Here is a 21,698-nt window from a genome sequence, read left to right on the forward strand (position 1 = left end):
GACATTTTAACAACAACAACAACAACAACAACAACAACAACAACAACAAAAAAACAATGAAGAAAGACTGTAAATTGAAGATTCCACTTTTCCATAAAAGCACACGTATACTTTAACTAGTATATCTAGCACCATCAAGGTCTTAAGGTATCCAGTTACCAGTGAGTAGGCTGGGAAGTATGTGTAAGTGGGAATTAAGGTTTTCCTATCATTTTCTGAGGACTTGACCCTACAGAGGTAGTTGTCAAAGTAAAAGGAAAGTGTATTCCTTTATGGAGTAACTTTAGCCATAGGCACCTTTTTAAATGGCAAATAGAATTTCACTGTGCTTAAAACACAGTGTGATTATGATTGGAAACAGAAAATGACACAAATACTCCTTAAAAAGCAAAACTCTGACTCTGGTTATCTGTTATGGAGAGCATTTGGAATCTGTAAGATTCTAAATGGTAAGATTTACAGCTGAAGCATCAGTCCTGCAGTTCAGTGTAGAAAGGCCTGTGCTCTTCTTGTTCATAACCCCACAACATTTAAGGAAGCTTTGCTGAGGCACAGCAGTCTGCTTGCACAGACTTTGTTGCAACTTGTGTAGTTTGACAAAAGTATGGGACTACAGTGTGGCAGGTGTCTCCCAATGAGTTAAACCAGTTTTCAGGATTTCATTGAATGACAATGTGAAATCAACTCACAGCTGTGGTAATAGTATGGAAAAGGCAATTGCTGAAACAGTTTGAGCGTGTAAAGTTTAGAACTGTAAGCAAATAATGTTTAATGAAATCTGTAACAATTATGCACCTCTTTACAATACACATTTTTATACTTGTGTCTTGTATGGGCTTTTGAAATGTAGAGCTTTTCCAGATGTTTTGCAGATGTTTTTCCTGTTTCTCTGCAGCTTTACAGCCTGAAATGCTTGAGAAAAAAAGGCATCATAGCATGTACTTAAGTCCATCCTTTAAGGTAATGTTTAAGCACATGCTTAACCTTGGAGAAACAAATGGGATTTAGAGTTAAATAGACATTTAACTAGCAAGTCACTTTGGCAGTTCTTTCTCTTGTGAAACTTGTATCCTACAGGTAAAAGAGGACTTTTACATCTACACTCTGTGGCAAATGGCTACCAAAGAGACACAGAGAACCAAGCTCATGATTAACAGGCATCTGCTTATGCATTTGTCCTTATTTTATATCAACGTTAAAATCACTGTCATTAAACTATTTTTGATTTATAGAATGGGGAGGGAAAAAAAATGTTCTCTGTATCCAATTGCTATTAATTTTATGTTGTTCTCTTTTATTTTTTCCATTTTCCAGACTGAACCTTGTCTCAGTTATTATGAAATACAGAGATCAAGTGGAGCATCTATTGCAAAATGAGGTATTTGTTCTCACTCCGTTATACCAGAAAAGCATTAACTTCAGTTTGAAAGGTATATAATTATTATTCTGTCTCAAATGCAATTACAGAGGACTTTTAATTAAAGCTGCTCAACCTGACTTTGGAAGGGTATAAATTCTATTAACAAGACTTGAGATTAAGAAGAATGTGCTACAAAGGTAAAATATCAGAGGTGACTGTTTCTAAGCATCAGGGAATCTGTAAATAAAATCAGTATCAATGGGTTGACAGTATAATATTTGGAATTAGTAGAGGTATAATATATTTTGTACCTGCAAAACCTTGATTTTGCAAACTCACAGGCAAGTATCTACATATTTAGGTTATATATATATATGCACATAAATATATATATTCAAACTTGAGAATGTTCACAGAATTAGGTTTAGGCAGCAAAAAAAACTTATAAAGGCTTTTTCTAAAGTATTGTGGGCTGCCAGATGAATATTACATCCTTGAAGGAAATCTTAGCTTTAACTAATGTTTTAGGCAGCATTTAAACCTAAAGGACAAATGCATATTTGAGTGGTAGCCTGGAAGAAAACAAATATCTACTTGATCTGAGTTTCAGGTTGTTATACTAATTGAATTTCAAGGGTTTGAACTGGAAAGAAATGAGTTTTAACTCCTTACATTGAGGTGTGATTTAAAAAAAATATATATATGTTAAAACCTAAAATTTTTATTTCAATTCAGAAATATCACCTGTACTAAAGTCCAATTTTTAATATTTCTGGATATGCTTGATTCACAGGTGTTGCTATTTTGAATAGTCAGAAAACATATAAATTTACATACAAGAATGTGTGTATACATATACACAAAAAGGCACATATGCATAAAGACATACTCAAATACATGTACATATAAATCAATATAAATGTACGTAGGTAAATGTATTCTACATTTCTGTTTATGCAAAGTGCATAAAAATTCAAAAGCTGTTGAACTGTGCCTAATTATAAAGAAAATACCAGGTTTTGATATTGTGTAGTCATTCACTGAACTTTGCTTCTGTAAGCAGTCTCTCAAAGGAGACTTTTTAGTATATAAAATGGGATACAGTCCTAGACATCTGGAAAAATCAAGGTCCCGAAGCTCAAATGTGCATATATATTTCTTTACTGAAGTAGACCCATCAGTATAGTTACTCACATTTCTCTTGAAGTTCTAATGCCCAAAGTAAAAGGATTCAAAATTTAAAGGTAGCTATACTCTCAAAATTAATGATACATTACAATCCATACTTTGCAATCTGTGCTATATAGATATTATTCAGACTTAAAATCAAACACTGTTGAATTTGGTTTTGCTCAGGATTTTTACCTTGACTAGGCAATTACTTGATCATTAATTTATCTGTAAAGGGAAGAAAGAATACTTTTCAAGTATTCATTTTATGCAACAAATATGCATATTTTACTATAGAACTAAATTTCTCTGCAGTTTTTTTTTTTTTCTTTCTCAAGGTGGTGTCTGCACAAGGACACTAAATAAAGTTTATGTGAGTTGGTTAAGAGAACAAAGCTGCAAGTTAATGATATAGGTCAAATCGCCATGCAGATGTTTTCAATCAGAGGCATTGTAATGTATAGGCCTTTTTCAAATCAACAGTAATAAGAACTAGTGTTACTGCTTTGCTTTAATAAGTGGCTTGAAAAATTTTTGAGCTGTGATGTAGTAAGTTATATCCATGAATATACAGTTTAAAACTAAAAATAAATAAATATAAAAAAAGAGAACCCTTGGCTCATACTTTGAATCTTTGTTTACTTTTTTTTTCTCTCTCTAAAATCTGAGTAGATCCACTTAAGAAGGTTTAAAATTGTTATCTTTAACTGCACTTTATACCAAATTCAGATTGCAATAATTACTTTGAAACCAGAACCTGCATCAGATGGGACACTTCTTTTTAAACACAATCCACACTCAGTGTGGGTAAGCCAGTGGGAGTTGCTCAGAAGTACACATGCATCTGCTTAAGTTCTTTGCTGAGATGGAAATTCCATAAGCATTCAGTTTTAATCAGACAGATCCTGACATCCTCAGTTAAAAAATAAATAAAAAATAAATAACTTATTTATCTACCTCCTTCCAAATCTGCTTATTCATGGATGCCTTAAAAAGCCATGGAGATACCAATGCATGACTTCTGTGACAAATCCACTGTCATCTATTTTATTTTAGCAATGACCAATAAATGGCAATTATATATATAATATATATATTTCACAATCGATAAAGCCTCTATAAAATTGAGAAATGAAATGTTTAGGATATTTGATATCCAGATGGGTGGATGTTTCACAGGTGAGGAAATTGATGCCGTTGGGGTTTAAATGTAGTGTTCCTTGAATCTGACCAGTCAGACGACTAAGCATCTTGGTTGCCCTAATAGCCTGACATCCACTTTATTTTTAAATCTATTCAGACTATACTACTAACATAGAGAGAAAACATTTAAAATTTTTAACATGGACTGCAGACATAGCTTTTTTTTTTTTATCATATAAATAACTTAAACTCAAAAATATCCTTAAAAGGTTCTGCTGGAATTTACATACGTAGAGGGGAAAAACATATATAAGATGTTGACTATAAATCTTGTTGACTTTCAGGAAATTTATAAAAAATGTCTCTTACTTTTGTAAGATAAATGAATCTCTGCCTTCCCTCATTTCAGGGGGGAAAAAAAAATGATATATGTACATATGGAAAACGAAAAATTGTACATGGTAATATCTAAAAAGAGAGTGCAAAAGAAGTCATTCATAGTATTTAGTACTACACAATTTTCTTATATGCTTACTGTCAATGTATAATCTGCTTCTTAGAAGTAGCTGTTTAAAAAAGGTATACGGTGTAATAACTTCTACAAAAACATTAAATACTTTTTAATTGATCTCTAAACTGAATAGTATATTATACAGAAATAGAGATGTTCCTCAAGACACCCAGCTCTCCTTGAGAAACAGCATATCTGTGTGTATATAAAAATATGTAATGTGGGTGTTTCTTTCTCTCTAGCAGTATAGCTATTGCCCTACTCAAGGATTACACTTGTGCTCATGTAATGCTCATTTACTTCTCAGAAATCGCCCCTGCATGTATTTGTCTGTATCAATATAAAATCCCTTTTTCTAATAATCCATATCCACATGCAGAGAACAAAAAAAAAAAAAAAAAGATTGTATTTATTTTATTTACCATATCTATAGTAATTGCATATATATACCTATATATAATTTTTTACTCAACTGCATAGTAGACTAGCATATATAATATATAATTCATATATAATGATAATATAGCACATATAATATTTTATAATGCTTTAGTTTTGTCATAGTTATAGATGCTATCGTTTGTAAAGGCCCCTACTTCTATTGGCAATGTATGTGAGCATAGAGGGGAAATCCTGCAAGAGCTCAATTTAAAAATCCAGGTGATAGGAGATAAATATGCAGGAGGGAGAAGTGCACTCCTTGTAAATTGCCAAAAGGGTGAATCAGCTTCAGACCAAATGAAGGTCCAAAGTTCTCAAGAGATCACAGGCAGCCATAGCTTTTTTCTCTCTAGAGCCTCTAGTATTAAAAGGTGTGGCTGTTTTTATTTTTCATTAAACAAACAAACAAAATCAACTTATATTTAAAAATACTGACCACCAAATATTGGATGATAATTTATGTAATGAATTTGTATTTTAGTTCTGCTCAAGGCAGTTAAATATTAAATTAGTAACCTCGATATATTTTTATATTTATTTGTATTAATGACAGGTGTTAACCTTCTCAGTACTATCTGAATATAGAACCTAAACTTGAAAACTGAAATTACATCTTGGTTTGGTTTCATGCCCCTTTTAAGGCATTAAATGGATGAGTTAGAGAAATGGCTTTATCAGTACATAGACATGCTGTAGCTGACTGAAAGGAACATTTATCAGTAGGAAAACATGGAGAGTATCTTATGGAAGATCTTCTGCTTTTTCAGAGAATGTTTTAAAGTTTAAGGAAGTCATATAACTGTGTAGTAAACACATAAATTTGTATTTATTTATTTATTTTTCTGAACATAGGGTACTTGATACTTATGAAGAGTTTTTCCTTCCTTTGGGATTCAGATTTTTTTCTTGAATTCCCCAATGCATATCTGACATTATTCATGTAGAGATTTATTTTAATATGTTAATATGTAAAGATTTATGAATTTATTATCAATAAGATTTAATAATTTGATCTTTATATATACTCTGCAGAAAAGCAAGTTACAAAACTACTCAGTCCACAGGTGTCAGTTTATGCAGCCTCCTACACAGTCACTATTTCTAGGAGGAACATGGATCTCTGCCATCTCTCACAGAGAAGGATGGAAGGGTAGGAGACAATAGTGGGGATAAATTCAAAGTAGGATAAAAACCTCAGAAAGTTTGTGAATCATTTAGGTTCAGATTTTCTAAGAAGTTTCTTACAATGCTTCTACGCTCATGAAGTTCAGATAAACCTCCATTTTGCCTCAAGATCAGTCTTAGCAAATTTGTCACAGTTTTCAATGGGGTACATTTTGTAGAAGAGAATTGGGGAAAAAAAAAAAAAAAAAAAAAAGCTATGCCTAGCAAACTGTTGATCAGTAGCAAGTTTGACATAGCCAAACTAATGATGTTTGCCTATTAAAAATTAAAAAATAATAATAATAATAATAATAATAATAATAAATTCTTTGTTATCAGCAGCATAAAGTTGATAATGTGATTGAAGTTGCTAAAGCAATCTGCAGTATCCTCTGCTTTGTGGAAACCAGAGACATTACTGATGCAGTCAAGAAACTCCTTGCAGTGCCATTGGTGAAAGCACAGGTAAAAATATATATATATATTTATATATACACACACACTGAAGCCTTCTTAAGGCTGCCTTGACAAGCTGATGTCCTATTTTATCTTTGGAAGTAGAGCTCGAATAGGTGTGCATGCCAAATTAACAAGATGCTTGCTTTGTCAGATCATTGCCTTCTAACAAAGCTGTTCTTTCTCTTTTTTCCTTCTTTCTTTTCTTTCTATTGATTTTTATTCCATCTCATGATGTCTAACACCTGGGACAGAAAAGTAAACAGTGGGCTATCTAATGTTAACTGGGTTAACGATGAATGTTAATTAAACATGCTTAACTACATAAAAGGAATTTAATTATTCCTGATAGGAAGTTTGAGGTCCCATATGTAAGACTGGAGAAAGCTAACAATTCATTTTAAAACCTTTCTCATGTCATAGGAGTGACATACAGCAAATTAATTATCCTGTCATTCATATGCTCTTGCACTTGACAGGTTCAAACCCATTTGAACTCATCATTGGCTCATTATTTTACAGGGGCAAGGTTCTCACTAAGAGGTGAGAAGACTCGCCAAAAACCAGTGTGCGAGTTGAAGTGACTTGAGTGATGCTCACAAAATACCTTTAATCTATGCATTCTTCGCCTTTGTTCATTCCTCTCATATGTTGAGGTGGGGGTAGAGTGGAGCAGTAACTTCCAGCTTAGGTATAGTACAGCACCCAAGCAAATAAACTCTAGAGTATCTGTGTTGGCTTACTGCAGATCTGGGTTGCAAGTAAAGCTATATGTTTCTGTAACAGGGGACACTAGAGCTCGCAGAGCAGATACTGAGTATGGTCCTGGACAGAACCAGCTGTGCCCTTCTAGAATTAGTTATGTGGGTGCTTCCTCTCTGAAGGGTAGAGTACTGAATGTTTTCTCAAGATAAAAAGCTGGTAAGTATTGTTAAGGACCAAGCTGCAAGAACTGTTTTGATGATGTTGCTCAGAGCTGAGCAGCTGATTCACTTAAGTGTACTCCCTTGCTTTATTTCTAGGTCATGGTTCACTGTAAATCTTGTCTGTGTAGCATCCTAAATCTTTTTGTGTCTGCTGCAGTGTCAATTATTAGAAATCACTATTCTGGTTAATTAACAGCATAAGCATGTTTGTGACAGTGCACATTTTACCTGGAGTGCCATTGATTCAAATGGAAATGAGAGTATCTCCATTTAAGAAGAGACAGTTTTGTGTATTAGAAGGTAAATACAGTAGAGAATGAGATAAAAGTAATAACAAGGCCTGCTTTTCAGTTAAACTTCAGCTTGTCCTCAGAGATGTCAGGCAGATCAATATCTTCCCCTTGAGAAAAGTATTTTCTCAACCCAGATTCTTTAAGAGATGGATAAAACAGATAGAAAGGAGTAACAGAAGATAGTCTCCTTTAGGAAGGAATTAGAGCAGAAGTAAAGTACTGGGACTAATTTATTAAAAGGTTGCTTTTGGAATGAATGGGAATTGTTTTAGCATATTTTCTCTTCATGTGTTCAGGTCAGCTCTGTGAATTCAACATATATTCTGCCTCTTATGACTGGCTTATATTTACTGAGTATCCCTAAGTCCATTTTCAGTCCCATCCTTTCTGAATTCCAATAGACAGATATAGTGGTCAAAGAGACAAATTAGTAGCCCAGTTAGTGTTGCCTGTCCCACCTGTCATGACAGGTGGGACATGAAGAATAAGGTGATGGGATAAAAAACTAAGAGTGCAGGTCATCTTTCTCAAGTTTAATGTTTCTGTTGATCATGTTTGCTTCTGCTTCTCTTCTGAGTCACTGTCATGAAAATACTGTTCTAATATTAGAGATGAACTGATCGTTACTTTTAGGCAAATGATTGAATTATGAGCTGATCTATTCTGTTGTATAAAATAAATAAAAATAAAATAAAACCTGCTCCAAGGGTTTCAAGCTTGCCCTTGCTCATTCCCTAGCATGTGTCCAATGCTGGGGAATTTCCAGCTCTACTATATAGACTGTCTCCAATATATCAAGGTTCTACTGAACCAATTTCCATGTACTTCCTCATATAGACGGAGTAATACTCTTTCCTTTTTCTGTCTTCTATCTATTTCAGTTATGAGCTCTTCAGAGAAAGGAATGCCTTTCTTTATCTATATGTACATTTTCCAGCATAGCAGAGTGCTGGTCCTGCCTGGAATTTCCAGAGTAAAAATGTTAAGTGATGGTGGTGATGATAATGATTGTGTTTGCTCATCTGTAGTGAGAGAAATTATACTGTTCTTAAATACACTCTTTTGAATGTTAAAATTGAATATTTTATCACTAGTCTTAAAATACTTTACTGTCCTAATATTCCCATAAGAAGCTGTTTGTTTTCACACTTCTGTTGAAGAATACTGACTAGCTTGTTACTAATCTTTTTTATTTTTTGAAAGAAATACAGTTTTAAGATGTTAGGTTCTTTGTTTTTTTTTAACATTTCCTTTCAGGTTTTGTTAGTTGAACTTTTGCCTGTCCCTTAAAACCTTCCTATAAAGGCTGTCTATGACCTTGACTGACACCCCTCTCCCCTTAGTCCCTTACCTGGTGAAGCAAACCTGACTAACATCTGACTTCAGACAAACGGAGGGGAGTTGAGCTGCTCCTGCACCGGCTAATGCTGCTGCTATATGTGTCTCATTCATCTGAGAAATAAGTGCTAGGATAGTCTATTAGACTGGTAATCTATAAAATGTTCAGGTCTGATTATATGAAGAGCCTCATCTTGCTCAGCAGCCACAGAAGTATAAATGTCATAAGGCAGTAAAGTATATTTCTACATGTTCTGTAACTCAAACGCAGCTCAATTTTTATGAAAACAGAAATTACACATTATATAAAACTACATTATATATAGAATAGTGTATATGTATATATAAAAAAAATCAGATTTTATTCATGTTTACAAATATTGATACAAAGAAAATAGACCAGCTCTCTTTTCCGTATCAAGGTATGTTGCCAGAATTAGTACTCTCTGGTTGGATGCTTGATGGATTACCAACTCCTCCAATCCCTTTTCAAGTCAATATCACACTGAAGTGTAGGGGTGTTTAATATAGTTACGGGTCCTGGTCAAGTGATTAAATCTTGCCATATTGTCTATCCTGTCAATCTTGCTTACTTTAAAAATAAATAAATAAATAATCTGTGTTTCTCTTTGTCATTTTAAGGGAGGAAAAAAAAAAAAAAAAAGCTTTCTTCAAACATGTGTTTAATTAAACTATACTTATTGCCTCCTTACTGCCTCCTCATTGCCAGTACCATGAATTCTTCCCGTGTGGCTAAGAGATTATAAAAGCAACTGGCAACAGTGATAGTTTCTTCTTACCTGACTGTGTCTCTTTATAAAGGTGATTCATGTGGTCTCTAACCAACCTAACCCTGGGATTTTAAAATCCATTCAGGGGAAATACTGGGCCTGCTGTACAATTAATGTTTTTCATCTCTCCTTTTTCTTCCTTTCTTACAGCAGCTTACAAAAACTCCTATGAGATCAAATCCTGCCAGAACAGGCACTAATCCACTGTATGTTAAACGGGCTACACTATGTTGAAATTATAAGTGTTGTTCCAAAAGGTTGTTTACTTTCCAAAATTTGAGAGAATTGAACAAAGGTCTCCATTCCCGTTTGTCTTGCTGCATATAAAGATTGTGAAAACATATTTCTCAACCCAGAGGTTGCTTTTCTCCCCTCAAGTAAGCATTTGACTTCTCCTCATATTTACCAGACAACTGCTGACAACTCCAAGATGGGTACCTGAGGGATAATGTACTTTGAGCATTGCACATCCACGTCACATCCACATGAAATGCCATTTTTAAGATGCCTCTTGCTGAATACGTGTGTACTAACATGTAGCATCCTTAACCTGTTGCAGGGGGATTAATGACTGTAAAGGATAATAAACCTTGCAAGGACATGGGTTTATAGTGCAAGCCGTGGGCATACTGAAGCACCAAATTACCTTGACAGACTCTCTGTCTGAGTCACACCTCAGTAACATGTCACCTTGGTAAATGAATCTGATGTCAGAGCCAGACAAAAACAGGGCTGAGTGAGCTGCCAGCAGGGGAAGCTTTTTAGTTGAAGCCAGCTTGGTGCTGAGCTTCTTGTGGTGCCAGCAGATTTTCCTACGTGGAGGGGAAACTACATTCAGTGTAGCAATATTTATTTTTGCCCAGTGTCTGAGATGCCTGGAGCCTGGAGCTATTGGACTTGGGAATTTAGTAGAGCAGCTTTAAAAATAATAATAATAAAAAAAAAATCCTTAAAATTAGTCTACTCTTTTCAGGCTACATAACTTACCTGACCTTTCAGGGGCCATAAGTACCCAGTACTTCCCATCCACAGCACTGGGGCACCTGAAGCGAGAATCCAGGTACTGCCCTGGATGTTAGGCATCAAGAGCCGTGGTTAGGCACCCAGGGCCTAAATGACCCCTGGAAATCCCCTGTGCCTGGTATTTCCTGTTGGTCAATTCTAGTTAGCTGTCTGCTTGAAGGCCTTTGAAAGCATAGCTATTTTTACTGATCTGGTGCAGGAATACAGCCTATGGGCTGCCTGAGCAGAGAGCTGGTGCTCCTCAGCTTAGAGAGGAGGCCAAGAACCTGGCTGAGCAGGCTGAGGCATTGTGGTATTTAACACAAGATATGCAAAATAATGGACAGGGGGTTCTTATTTCTGTTAAACCAATGCAAAGGCTGAAGATGTGTATGCACCTCAAATGCAGATTAATTGCTTCTTTGTATTTTGACATGCTTAAATACTGCCAGAAATCCCATCCTGAGCACCTTGTCTGAGCTGCTAGAGGGAGCAGGGGCAAGTGAGGGAAGGTAGGCCCTGGATCCCAGTCCTGACCAATACCACAGCAACATTCCCCTTTCTCACCCCAAACAACTTTATTTTCCATGAGTACTGTTCCTAACACCATTTTACCTGCTATCTGTTGTTTTCTGAAGTAACTGATTACTTTTTCCCTTGGGTTTTGTCTTTCTAGAATTCACTTCAATGTGGGGAAACACCAGACAAAGGTAAAGTGTTATTTTTAAAAATTCAAGATGTCATCAGAAAATACATGTTTTGCTGTTCATTTGTATTAGTGAACTGTTTTAGGTGGCATATTGCAGATGTTTATGTACTCAGTTACACAGTAATTATGCTAAATAAAAATTTAAGTGATACAAAAATATAAATGAAACATACCATTTCCCAAAACTAATCTGGAGATTCAAATATGGTGGATGAGGATGAAAGAACATATAGTTAGTGGAGATCATAGTAGCAATGACAATGTTATTTTTAGTAGCTCTCCTTAATCCTGACTTTTTACAGAGAGAAACGGGAAAATAAGGAACTTCCTGAAAGCCTGAAAAAATAATTTTGTGTGTGGCTTTTCTCCTCAGCTCTAGTAATTTTCAATCCTCCTTCCTTAAGCTTTAGTTCTTTGTCATTTTTCATTGTGTAAACAGTGTGTTGTCTGGGAAGATATACTGTCATAAAAGTAGGTTAATTAACAGTAATGGACAAAATGATAGACCCTACCTTATTTAATCCCTCAGATAAAATCCACTTAGCATCACTGCCCCAGTACTGTTAGCATTACTAAAGAGCTGCTCCCAGGCTGAGGGATGAGCAGGTATCTGGCCTCTCATGGGTATCCGTGTTGGGTTCCCTGTGGTGAGAGCCACCTCCAGGGCTCAGGTCCTGCCCTACCCCATTGTGGCTGCCTGGGACCTGTAACAAGGGCACTACACTGATGCTCTCAAAGGGGCAGCCATCTGAATTTCAGGATGAGACAAGGTGTGCTGCAGAATGTCAGTCTGTCTGTTTTCTTTGAGGAAAAACATGTTCGAGATGTATTTTTTCTCCTTCCCTCTTTTAGCTGCTCTTGTTGCAATGTGCCCAGAGAGGTAAAGAGGTGAACCAACCACAAAGACTGCAGCAGCATTTCAAACGCAGATGTGATTTAAATGAAGGACTCCAAATGCCAGGCTTGTTGTTTCACCATTATCCAATTTCAGGAATAGCAAACAAAGAAACAGCAATTATATTTGTAAACTGACAAAGAAAGCTAAGCAGCTAGGGGGGCAGGGGAGAACATGCAAGTGTAGAAGGGAGGAGCTGGATGGTAAGGATTTTATACGATTATTTTCCCTTGGATATAGTCATTTATCCCTTAAATGCTACTAATGGAAAAAAATGGTTGAATACAAAAAGTAATTAATAGTTACTAATCAACATCTACCTTGGAAATCACCCACTGTTCCAGAAAACCTGTCTGGAAAGGATTTAAAACATTCCTCTACTTAAAGATATTTCCTAGGTTGGGCTTCACTGAATCAGCAGCTTCCTCAAGGAAAAACTGATTTCTTGAGTAAAAGTAAAGGAATCTCTCAGCTTTTGACTCTACTTTTCTGCACCTATTTATTTATGCCAGAAAACTTTTAACTGTGAATACTTATACTACTGTTTGTTCTCGGCATGCCCAAATTTCATAACAATTGTAGGATCCTTTTGGTAATGTAATATTAGAAACTGCAACTTACCAATTGCAAGTCAGAACTTGCCAGGCCATTAGTAATTCTGTGTAAAAGACTACATTTAAAGTTCTTCAGGGTAACCAAAAATTCAATTACGTGCACTGATATACATTTCATGTATGTATTAACACACTATGTGCATTACATCTAGACCTAGTAAATAAACTTCTAAAAGCCAGCAAAATATTTTAAGCTAGGCCAACATGTTAAAAAAGTCTAGATCTCATATCAAAGTCTGTGCTTAAGGTTATATCTGATTTAAAAAAAAAAAAAAAAAAGTAAAAGAGCAATGCCCGAAATTGATCTACTGGAACCTAGACCTCATGTCCAGGATGTGGATAAAAGCATTCCACACACCTGTTCTTTTTGGGATCAAGAATTTTCTTCAGTCACAATTACCTCAGTGCTTACCTTTATGATAATTCTATGGGGTCTCCCATCCTGGGGATACTGAGCCTGAGAGGAATTCAAATGGTATTTTCACCTGCTGAGGCTAGAAGTAAAAATCACTTGGAAGGTAAGAACTACATTCCAGCTGAAACCACCTGTTTCCTTTTTCTACCTCATTGGCTCCCCACCCTCTTTTTACTTCATTATACTTAGCTGGCTAAATGGCATGCATGCAAAAATTTGCAAGCCTGTGACCCAAAAGTAAAGTAAAATCACCATCTTAACCTCGGGCAGGTAAGATTTCCAGACCTAAGGGAAGTGAAAAAGCATGTCTCTTGCAGCACAATTGCAAATGAAGTCAGCACTGACAGTTGAGGGGACAGGCTACATTTCCCATTTGTGCTGTTCTTTTCTGTTTCTTTTCTGTGTTCATGCTTATCTTCAAGAAAACAAACTCAGCCTAAGCAAACTCAAACAGCAGGAGCAATCAGTTACTTCAGCTAATATATTTTGCTGTTTTCCTTCTTCCCCCAAGTGATAGTTATTACCTCGAGTATCATAAAAGATTGCCAAATGGTGTTTTGCTTCTCTCCATTATAGCTTCTCACGCCCACAAAAGAGAAAAGGATATAAATTAATATCAAAGTGAAAGCTTTACTTAATAATTTGTTTAGAAACTGCTTTCTTTTTTCTCTTTAATAAAAGATTAACAGAGGTTTAATGTTAGTCATTCACCATGGACTATGCAGGTCAAAGAGTACATTTAAAATCTTAAGCCTTGATTTAGTGTTGCAATAACTGGTTCTATTAACAGTGTTGTCCCTGTAGACCAAATTATTCCATTGCTGTGAACAGAGCAGTACTCATCCATGCTACATCTATGGATCATGTTCTGTTCCCTGTATGAAGTCCTCAGAAAATCATATTAATGTTGGAGTGCTCAATGTGGTTTCTTTTCCTTAAATATGAGACATTATCAACTTTCTGCAGTATATTATCAACTTTCTGCAGTATATAGTTTTCCCATAAAATAAAGAATAAGATTATTCAAGTTAATAGAGATTTAACATTGTGGTTCACTGCAATCTAGAGTATGAAAAAGGCTGCATGCTGGTATAAAATTCACTTGGTGTGCCTTTCTCAAAAGCTGATGAATGAATGTTTATACACTGTCTACAGCCTTGTTACTTCAGGCAAGGATTTCACCGGATCAGACATGATAAGCTGCTTTTGGAACTTGATCCGTAGTTCTCTGGGATCCATCCTGTAAAGTCCAATATGCACCATGAACTGGAGATATTGAATCCAACAGTCTTTTCTGTCAGAACTGCTTTTTGAGTGAATGTAGAAAACAGATGCCTTGATGATAATATATTTAATGAAATGAAGCTGTCATTACATTTGAGGGTGTAAAGATTCACTGATTGAACTTTGGATTTGATAGTTACCTCTAGATCTGGTTATAAAAATATTTATCAGATAAATTAAAAAAATAAAAAATAAAAGGAGGAAGGAGGAGAATGGTAGCTTTATTTTAAAGTTTTCCTATATTAAATAGAAAACTCTTCCTTCTTTCCTTGGGACAAAGCCATTATAATTTTGCTTTGGAAAGATCACTTTTTGTTTTCAGAGCATAGAAAAATGTCAAGAGCTTTTATTGAATATATTTCATCTCTGTAAGCCTCTCCTGCATTGTTTTTAATTTTGAGCATGATTCTTTAAGTTGTTGCTGTGTTACATCCTGATATGTTTTCCTGAAAGTCAAGAAGTCAAGGTGTTGTTTAACAAGATTTGTTTAACTAAGATGAATTTTTGTATAACTACAATCCCCCAGACCTCAAAAAAAAAAAAAAAAAAAAAAAAGTAAGTTGCAAAAACATTTTGTATAGTAGTACTAGGACAGCAGTAGATTTTTAAGTTTCTTTCAAAAGATAATTCACAGGATTCTTCAGTTAACAGGAGGAAACAACAATAACAACAACAACAAAAATAGTGGTGCATGGAATGGAAACTTCAGCTGATCAGTTTTGGCATTGCAGCCTTTTCATGTTTTGCCTTTTTCTTACTCATTTTCTTCTGATGGTGGTCTAATTCACATTGCTTAGAACCTCAGCTAAATCTTGAGGGTGAGCCTTTCTCTTAAAATAAGTGGGAAAGAGTAATGTCAAAATCAAGTTCTCCAAAATATCTTTAAGGTGACACAAGAATCTTTAGCCTTCCATCCAAATTCTTTTCAACCAGATACTTGTTGTGTTTTACCTGGAGAAAATGTGTACAAAATCAGACAGGGCATGTTCAATATGTATTGTTGGTGTCATCTGCTAGCAAAGTGCCTACTATGTTTTAAGGTCTGATACTGAAATCATATGTGAATTGTAAAACTGGACTGAGAAAAATACTTTTTTTTTTTTTTTTTTTTTTTTTGGATAAGGAATAAGCTAGTATATTCCTTACTATCTCTTGAAAGTACATGCAAGTATATTCATTAACATTTTCAGGGATGGCATGGATTATTCTGTTTCTCATCAAGAGTGAAATTCATGCCTTCAGACTTCAAGTACAAGGAGGATGTGTCAGAAATAAACACATCTGTCAGTTGCCGTTAACATTCTCTTCCCTTATTTTCATCTCATTTCCACAATGGAGCAGTGAGAAGGTGGTGCTGAATAAATCCATACCAGCAATAAATTGAGGCTTCAGTTGTGAGATTATTAATCTCAGTCACAATTCATTTTTTGATGTGGTATACTCATCATACCCTTTGAGATTAACTATGAATGGGACTCATTTTTGGAAAATAAATTCTGGCATACCTAAAACTTTGGATCTGCTATAGGACGTCTACAGCCTTTGCTATGTAAAACATCGAAACGCTATAGTCTTTTCTCATCTAAGATTTATTAGTCATTAAAAGCAGTAAAGCTCTCTGCCTTCATGAATGGGCTGTGTAGTCTCAGTGTAACAAATCCTATTTAGCAGTTCATAAAAATACAGTGAAAAGCTGCTGACCAACTCTTGTGAGTAATGGACACTTACAGACTAGCCAAGATGTTTGTCTCTAATTTAGCTAATTGCCACCAAGCTTAATGAGTGAAGGGGGGGGTGGTGGGGGCAGGGGGGAAGGGGAGAAGGAAAGGGCTGACTGTGGCACAAAAACTACTGGGTGGTTTTAAACTGAGAGCTGACAAGTAAGAAAACACATGTAGGAAAAAATGTTGTAGTTGCAGACTAAGTCATACTTGGACGTTTGCTTACACTTGAGGAACTGTATTCATGAGAAGAATCATGCTGGATCTCCTATTAATTAGGTAAATAACACTGAAATTTGATTCATCTCCTTTTGCTGGTGGACAGAATGATTGCTCCATTGCTGTCTTCACCCTTCACGCTATCTTAGCAACAGAACCAGTCTGCAGTGACCACCAGATCCTACTTCCAAACTGGCTCAGTTTCCGCAGTTGGGCACGGATTCTGCAAATTCTTGGGTGAAAGATGGAGTTTTGAAAGAGAGAAACAGAAAAGGAAGAAAATTTCCCATCTTCCTTCACTGGTGTTTGTGTGTGTCTCACAGACACTGCCTGTAACAACGTGAAGACTTTTAACCTTGCCCCATCTAGCCACATAGTTCTTGTAGGACGAGCAGACCCCTGACACACAGGAAACCTTTTGCACCTCACCACTGACAGAATGAAGCATGTAACAAGTAAATTAGGTAACAAAATGTGATTTTCCTTATGTTTTTCCTCTTCTCCCTCCGTTTTGGGGGATTTTGTTTGTTTTTACCTATCTGGCATTCAGTTATGTCTCTCAGGTAGCTGGATAGAATCATCTGCAAATGTGGCCAGTGGAGGAGAGTTTGGATACACAAATAGGCATCTAGCCTGTGAACATTTTCTTTTAGGGAAAATGTTACACATTACCCTACTGTGTATGTTTCACATGATTTTTTTTCTTTCTGCAAAGAATATTTCCTTCTTTCTGTGGCTTCGTTGATATATGATACATTTACTCTTGTTCTTGAAAAAAAATTGAGTAATTGCCATACGGCATAGAATACAGATTGTATAAAGTGTAGGGCCAAAGGGAATGATTCAGCAAACACCTGGAAGTTTTATAAGGATTCCAAACTCCATTGCCCCTCACTATTCAGAAAATGCTGAAAAGGTTGTATTTGGCAATCATTGACTTTAGTGGGCCAACCTGCATAAATAAGGACTTTGCTATTACATTACTTCTACCTATCTGTCTCTTTGAGCAGATTGGAGTCAGGGAGTCTCCTAAATAGCTGTTTTTTCTCACTGTAAATACTGTGCTATGGTAAAAATCCACTGATGTTCTTTTCTAGACCTCTTAAAAAGGTTTTGTATATATGACTATAGGTAATTCCTTGGAATGTAAAAGAATTCAGTGCAAATTAAACATTTAGTTTGGAAGGTGTACATCTTATCGCACAATCAAGAGGACTGGGTTTGAGAATAATATGGTATCCTATGGAAAAATGCATTAAAGCTAAAGATATACTCAGAGCAATTATGGAGAATGATGATAAATAGAGAAAATAGTAAAGAGTGTAAATAAATAAATTTAAAAAAAGAAATATGTGGTAGGCACAGAACTAAATACTATATAAACAGGGTAAAAGGACTGAGTTTTCTTAATTGATTAGTCTCTAAAATGATTCTGCTCATGTGTGTGGAAGATGATTACAACCAGACAAGGTGTGGTATTCTAGCCAGTCCTTCATGTGTGCAGTAACTTGGTGTCAGTATTTCCAGTAGCAAACTTCACTATATGTTGAAATATATATATTTCACTATATATTTCACTAATATATAAACTATATATTTCAAAGCTGAATATGTCTGCACTGCTATGTAATTTAAATGTCTTCATTATAGAATGAACATTGATATAATTCCTTTGCACTTTTTTGCCATGCATTTTGTGACTCAATAATTCTGAGTATTCTCTAGTTTAAAGGCCAAAGGGTATCAAAGAAGGGAAATAAAGTTCCAGACCAGTGATATTTTGTTTGGAGACATTTCTAGTAGGAAACTGGGCTAGCTAAATTCACTGAATCATGCTGTCTTTAGCTACTATTGGGCTGGACACTTGCTCCTATCCCAAGTATTGAAAACTAATGCAAGTAAGTGTCAGGCTTCCTGTTCCTGGGACATTTTTTTTTGGTAATAGATGGTGAATAAATGGCTACTGAGTTCAGTGTCCTGGCAAGTGTAGGGTGTATGTTGAGAACTGTGGCAAAAGGTGGTAAGTGTATGCTCTTGTTCGTGTAGAAACCTGGGAGATAGAGGGGAGGAGAAGGAGAATTTTGGATACCCTTCTGGAAGCCAAATCATTCTGATCTTGGAATGATACAATGTGCTATGACACTTCCTTCCTCAAACTGTCCCTTACCTGAGAAATGAGAGTGCTTGTACCAGCTCTTTTTACTTGATGGAGGTTGCAAGGGCTGGGGATTTTAATTTACACTGGCAATCAGGAAGTCCCCAGCTACTCCAAAAATGCAGAGAGAGGGAAGGTGGATAAAAGCCAGTAATTGCAGAAAAAGACCAGAGCTGATGCCAAAGGAAAAAACATAAATAAAGGTACAATATAAATGAGTGGACAGCCTGCTTTTGATGTATCTGTGTAGATACATCTTTCAGCGTCTGTGGAATGTTATGACCAATACATGACTGTGTCTGATTATGGATGATGCTATATATATTTTATGAGTTGTTTATGTATATTTGCTTTATGTATATTTAGCTTTATATTCCTAAAATTTAACCAGTGCCTTTTCTCCATTCTACAGCAGCATTGCTGTTTCCCTTGAAATAAGCAACTACTTACTGCATAACTTACAAAATGCTTACATAATAAAAATTCGTCCAGCACAAAAATTAATAGGCTAAAATGATGTATCTGAGGCACACGCTAACTTGCTGTAGTTTAAAAGGCTTACTTGGAAAATGCCTTAATTTGAAGGCACTGTAATGAAAGACTGCTAATGATACACCAGAAATGAGCTAAGGCTGGTTTCAGAAGCACAGATGGCTAATTGGCTTCAGTTGGTAGGTTATGTCATTTTAATTAAATTTTATTAGGAAGCATTTTAAAGCCGTAACTGATGGTTTAAGATAAACATGCTTCATCACAGCTGACCTATTGCTAACCTTTTTTATTTCCCTCTCTCCTCTTAGCATTAATGGAGGCTGCTGTGACTGAGCTCTCTATGGCCATCTCTCGTCTCATCCATGTTTACAGCAGCAGCTTTGAAACAGATTTCCAGCTTGCCAGCATACCTAAAAGCCCTTCATGTGCAGACATCAGCCTTGATTCTCAGCTCAGCTTTACAGTTTATGCTGCCCATAACATCCCAGAAGTGTGGGTGAACAGGTAGGAGGAGATCTAGCAAGTGTTCACAATAAGGGTGTTGTCTCATCTCTCACAATCACATATTTTTCCCAGGTGCTAGCTTACCACTATTGCTTTGGTGATACTCCTGTATTAACATTAGAAACTAAGTGGGTGCATTTCCACTACTCTTCTTGCATAAAGAGCACTAAAGTAAGCTGACTAAGTAGGAGGTTTCCAGGCCCCATTGATAGAAGGAAAGTTAAAGAGATGGCCTACGTGGTTGCCCTTGACCAGTATGGAAGGATGGTAACAGGCAGTCAGAGTGTGGACCTTGATGGGTATCTGTACAAGTGCTTCTGTAACTGACTTGCTCAGAGGAACAGAGGAGAGTATGTGTGTCACGTGCTAAGAGAATTTGGTTTGGGGCTTTGTGCAGCCTTTGCAGCACAAGTAACTGGAAGGGTTACCAAGTTAATCAGAGGGTGCTTGCTTAAACGCAATCTGAACGAGACTTTATGAGCAATTTTTGTTCACTGTGTATTCAAACCACACTACTCAGTAAAGTATGTGCATTGACAATCCTCTTTATAGATGTTGATTAAAATAAGTACAGTTTATGGGTACAAACATGCCTGGTATATCCACCTAGCAGAGGAGATCAAAAAGGGACACAACTTCAGTAAAAAGCTGATTGAAATATTCTGTTCAGCACTGGTGTTTTTTTTTTGTTTTGTTTTGTTTTTTTTTTTTCTCCAAATTAGTTGTCTCTTCAAATAACTGCTTTTTCTACTCTATGTAAAACTGATGTTCTCCTCTTACCACTCCAGTAAAATCAGAGGGGAGATGACTACAGTCTGGTCACATTATTTTTATGACTGAAAATGCTGTTCTCCAAGTTTTTATTAGTACTTTCCCCTTGATCCCACTTTACCTTGAATTCCAAATGACTGATTAAAAAACAGTGGGATCATTTGCATTAGACTATGAGCAAAAGAGTGTACTATACAGCATTAGCTGTAATTAGCAGTTTAATAAAAATCTGAGAGAATTTGCATTAGTTAATGTAATAAATGGAGAACTACAATCACTAGCCTAATATTGCAGATGGTTATAACATTCCCCTTGCATTTTATGTTTTACCAGAAAAATGTGAAATTACATATGGCCTAAAATGCCACTGATGTCTTGAACACTATGTTCAAGCATGTGAAAATGAGAATCTGTTCCACCTTAATCTCCCTTTCCAGTCTTTCCAATATTCGTACCTAATGTGAATTTCTTAACATAGACTGCAGTCCATGTCACCTACTTTCCTCAGATACTTTTACTAACTTCATACCCACATTCCTTATGGTTATTTCTGTACTGCATAATTTCATGCTGACCATGTCACAATACTTGTTTTTCCCTCTCCAGAAGGTCAGATTTTATGATCTCGCTGCTGTTCTTAACATTATTTTAATATATATACTTGCATAAATATAACATATACAGTATAAATGTTAGAATTTAGACATCTCTATCTGGCTCTCATCGTCTCTTCATACATACTAGTATTCAATAAACAGCTTTTCTTCTAATTGTTTGGGATAAGAGAGGGGGACCTACCTTTGTTTTATGGTATCATTTTAGTGTCTCAACAAATTCCTCTCAAGCTCACTTTTGTGGATTGGCACTTCATGAATTTCTATATTTATGCTCTCAATTTCCTTATTCCAGTCTTAATGTCCTTCGTGAAAAAACAGGTACGGACCTTACCAGTTTCAGAATAATGTTGCAAAACATGGTATTTTTATTCCTTCTTGTTTCTGTTATCAGTTTGTTCTTTTGTCTCATTTAGATCCTAAGCAGATATTCCCTATTTGATGCCAATGGCATAATGTTGCTAGCATCATCTTTGGCTGCATTTGTTTCTATAGCCCAAAATTCAAATTCTTGTCTATGTTGGGATGATATAAAGTGATCTTTGGGACAAGACTAGAGTACCATGCCTTTGAACTTATAGAGAGGATACCTAGGTAAAACATTCTACAAAGAATCAGAGTATATCTGAGTTGGAAGGGACCCACAAGGACCATTGTGTCCATGTCCTGGGTCCCCAAAGGACCACACACATGCACACAAAAACAACAAC

General features: G+C 35.9%; 1 protein-coding gene across 6 annotated transcripts in view; it reads left to right on the top strand.

The window, feature by feature from the left end:
• Positions 1 to 21,698, top strand: part of PIK3C2G (phosphatidylinositol-4-phosphate 3-kinase catalytic subunit type 2 gamma) — a 202,604-nt gene that overhangs the window by 34,420 nt on the left and 146,486 nt on the right. For 5 of the 6 annotated variants that reach the window (XR_004746201.1, XM_035310106.1, XM_035310126.1 and 2 more), the window contains exons 8-11: positions 1,315 to 1,378; positions 6,129 to 6,254; positions 11,272 to 11,305; positions 19,408 to 19,603. Coding sequence is in view for 5 of the 6 variants with exons in the window: in XM_035310106.1 (XP_035165997.1) it covers positions 1,315 to 1,378; positions 6,129 to 6,254; positions 11,272 to 11,305; positions 19,408 to 19,603 (420 nt within the window). In the remaining variant the exon portion in view is untranslated. The remainder of the gene's footprint in view (positions 1 to 1,314; positions 1,379 to 6,128; positions 6,255 to 11,271; positions 11,306 to 19,407; positions 19,604 to 21,698) is intronic. The other variant, XM_035310116.1, reaches the window with a different exon arrangement.

Source organism: Oxyura jamaicensis, chromosome 1 (genome assembly GCF_011077185.1).
Source record: "Oxyura jamaicensis isolate SHBP4307 breed ruddy duck chromosome 1, BPBGC_Ojam_1.0, whole genome shotgun sequence".
Taxonomy (NCBI): domain Eukaryota; kingdom Metazoa; phylum Chordata; class Aves; order Anseriformes; family Anatidae; genus Oxyura; species Oxyura jamaicensis.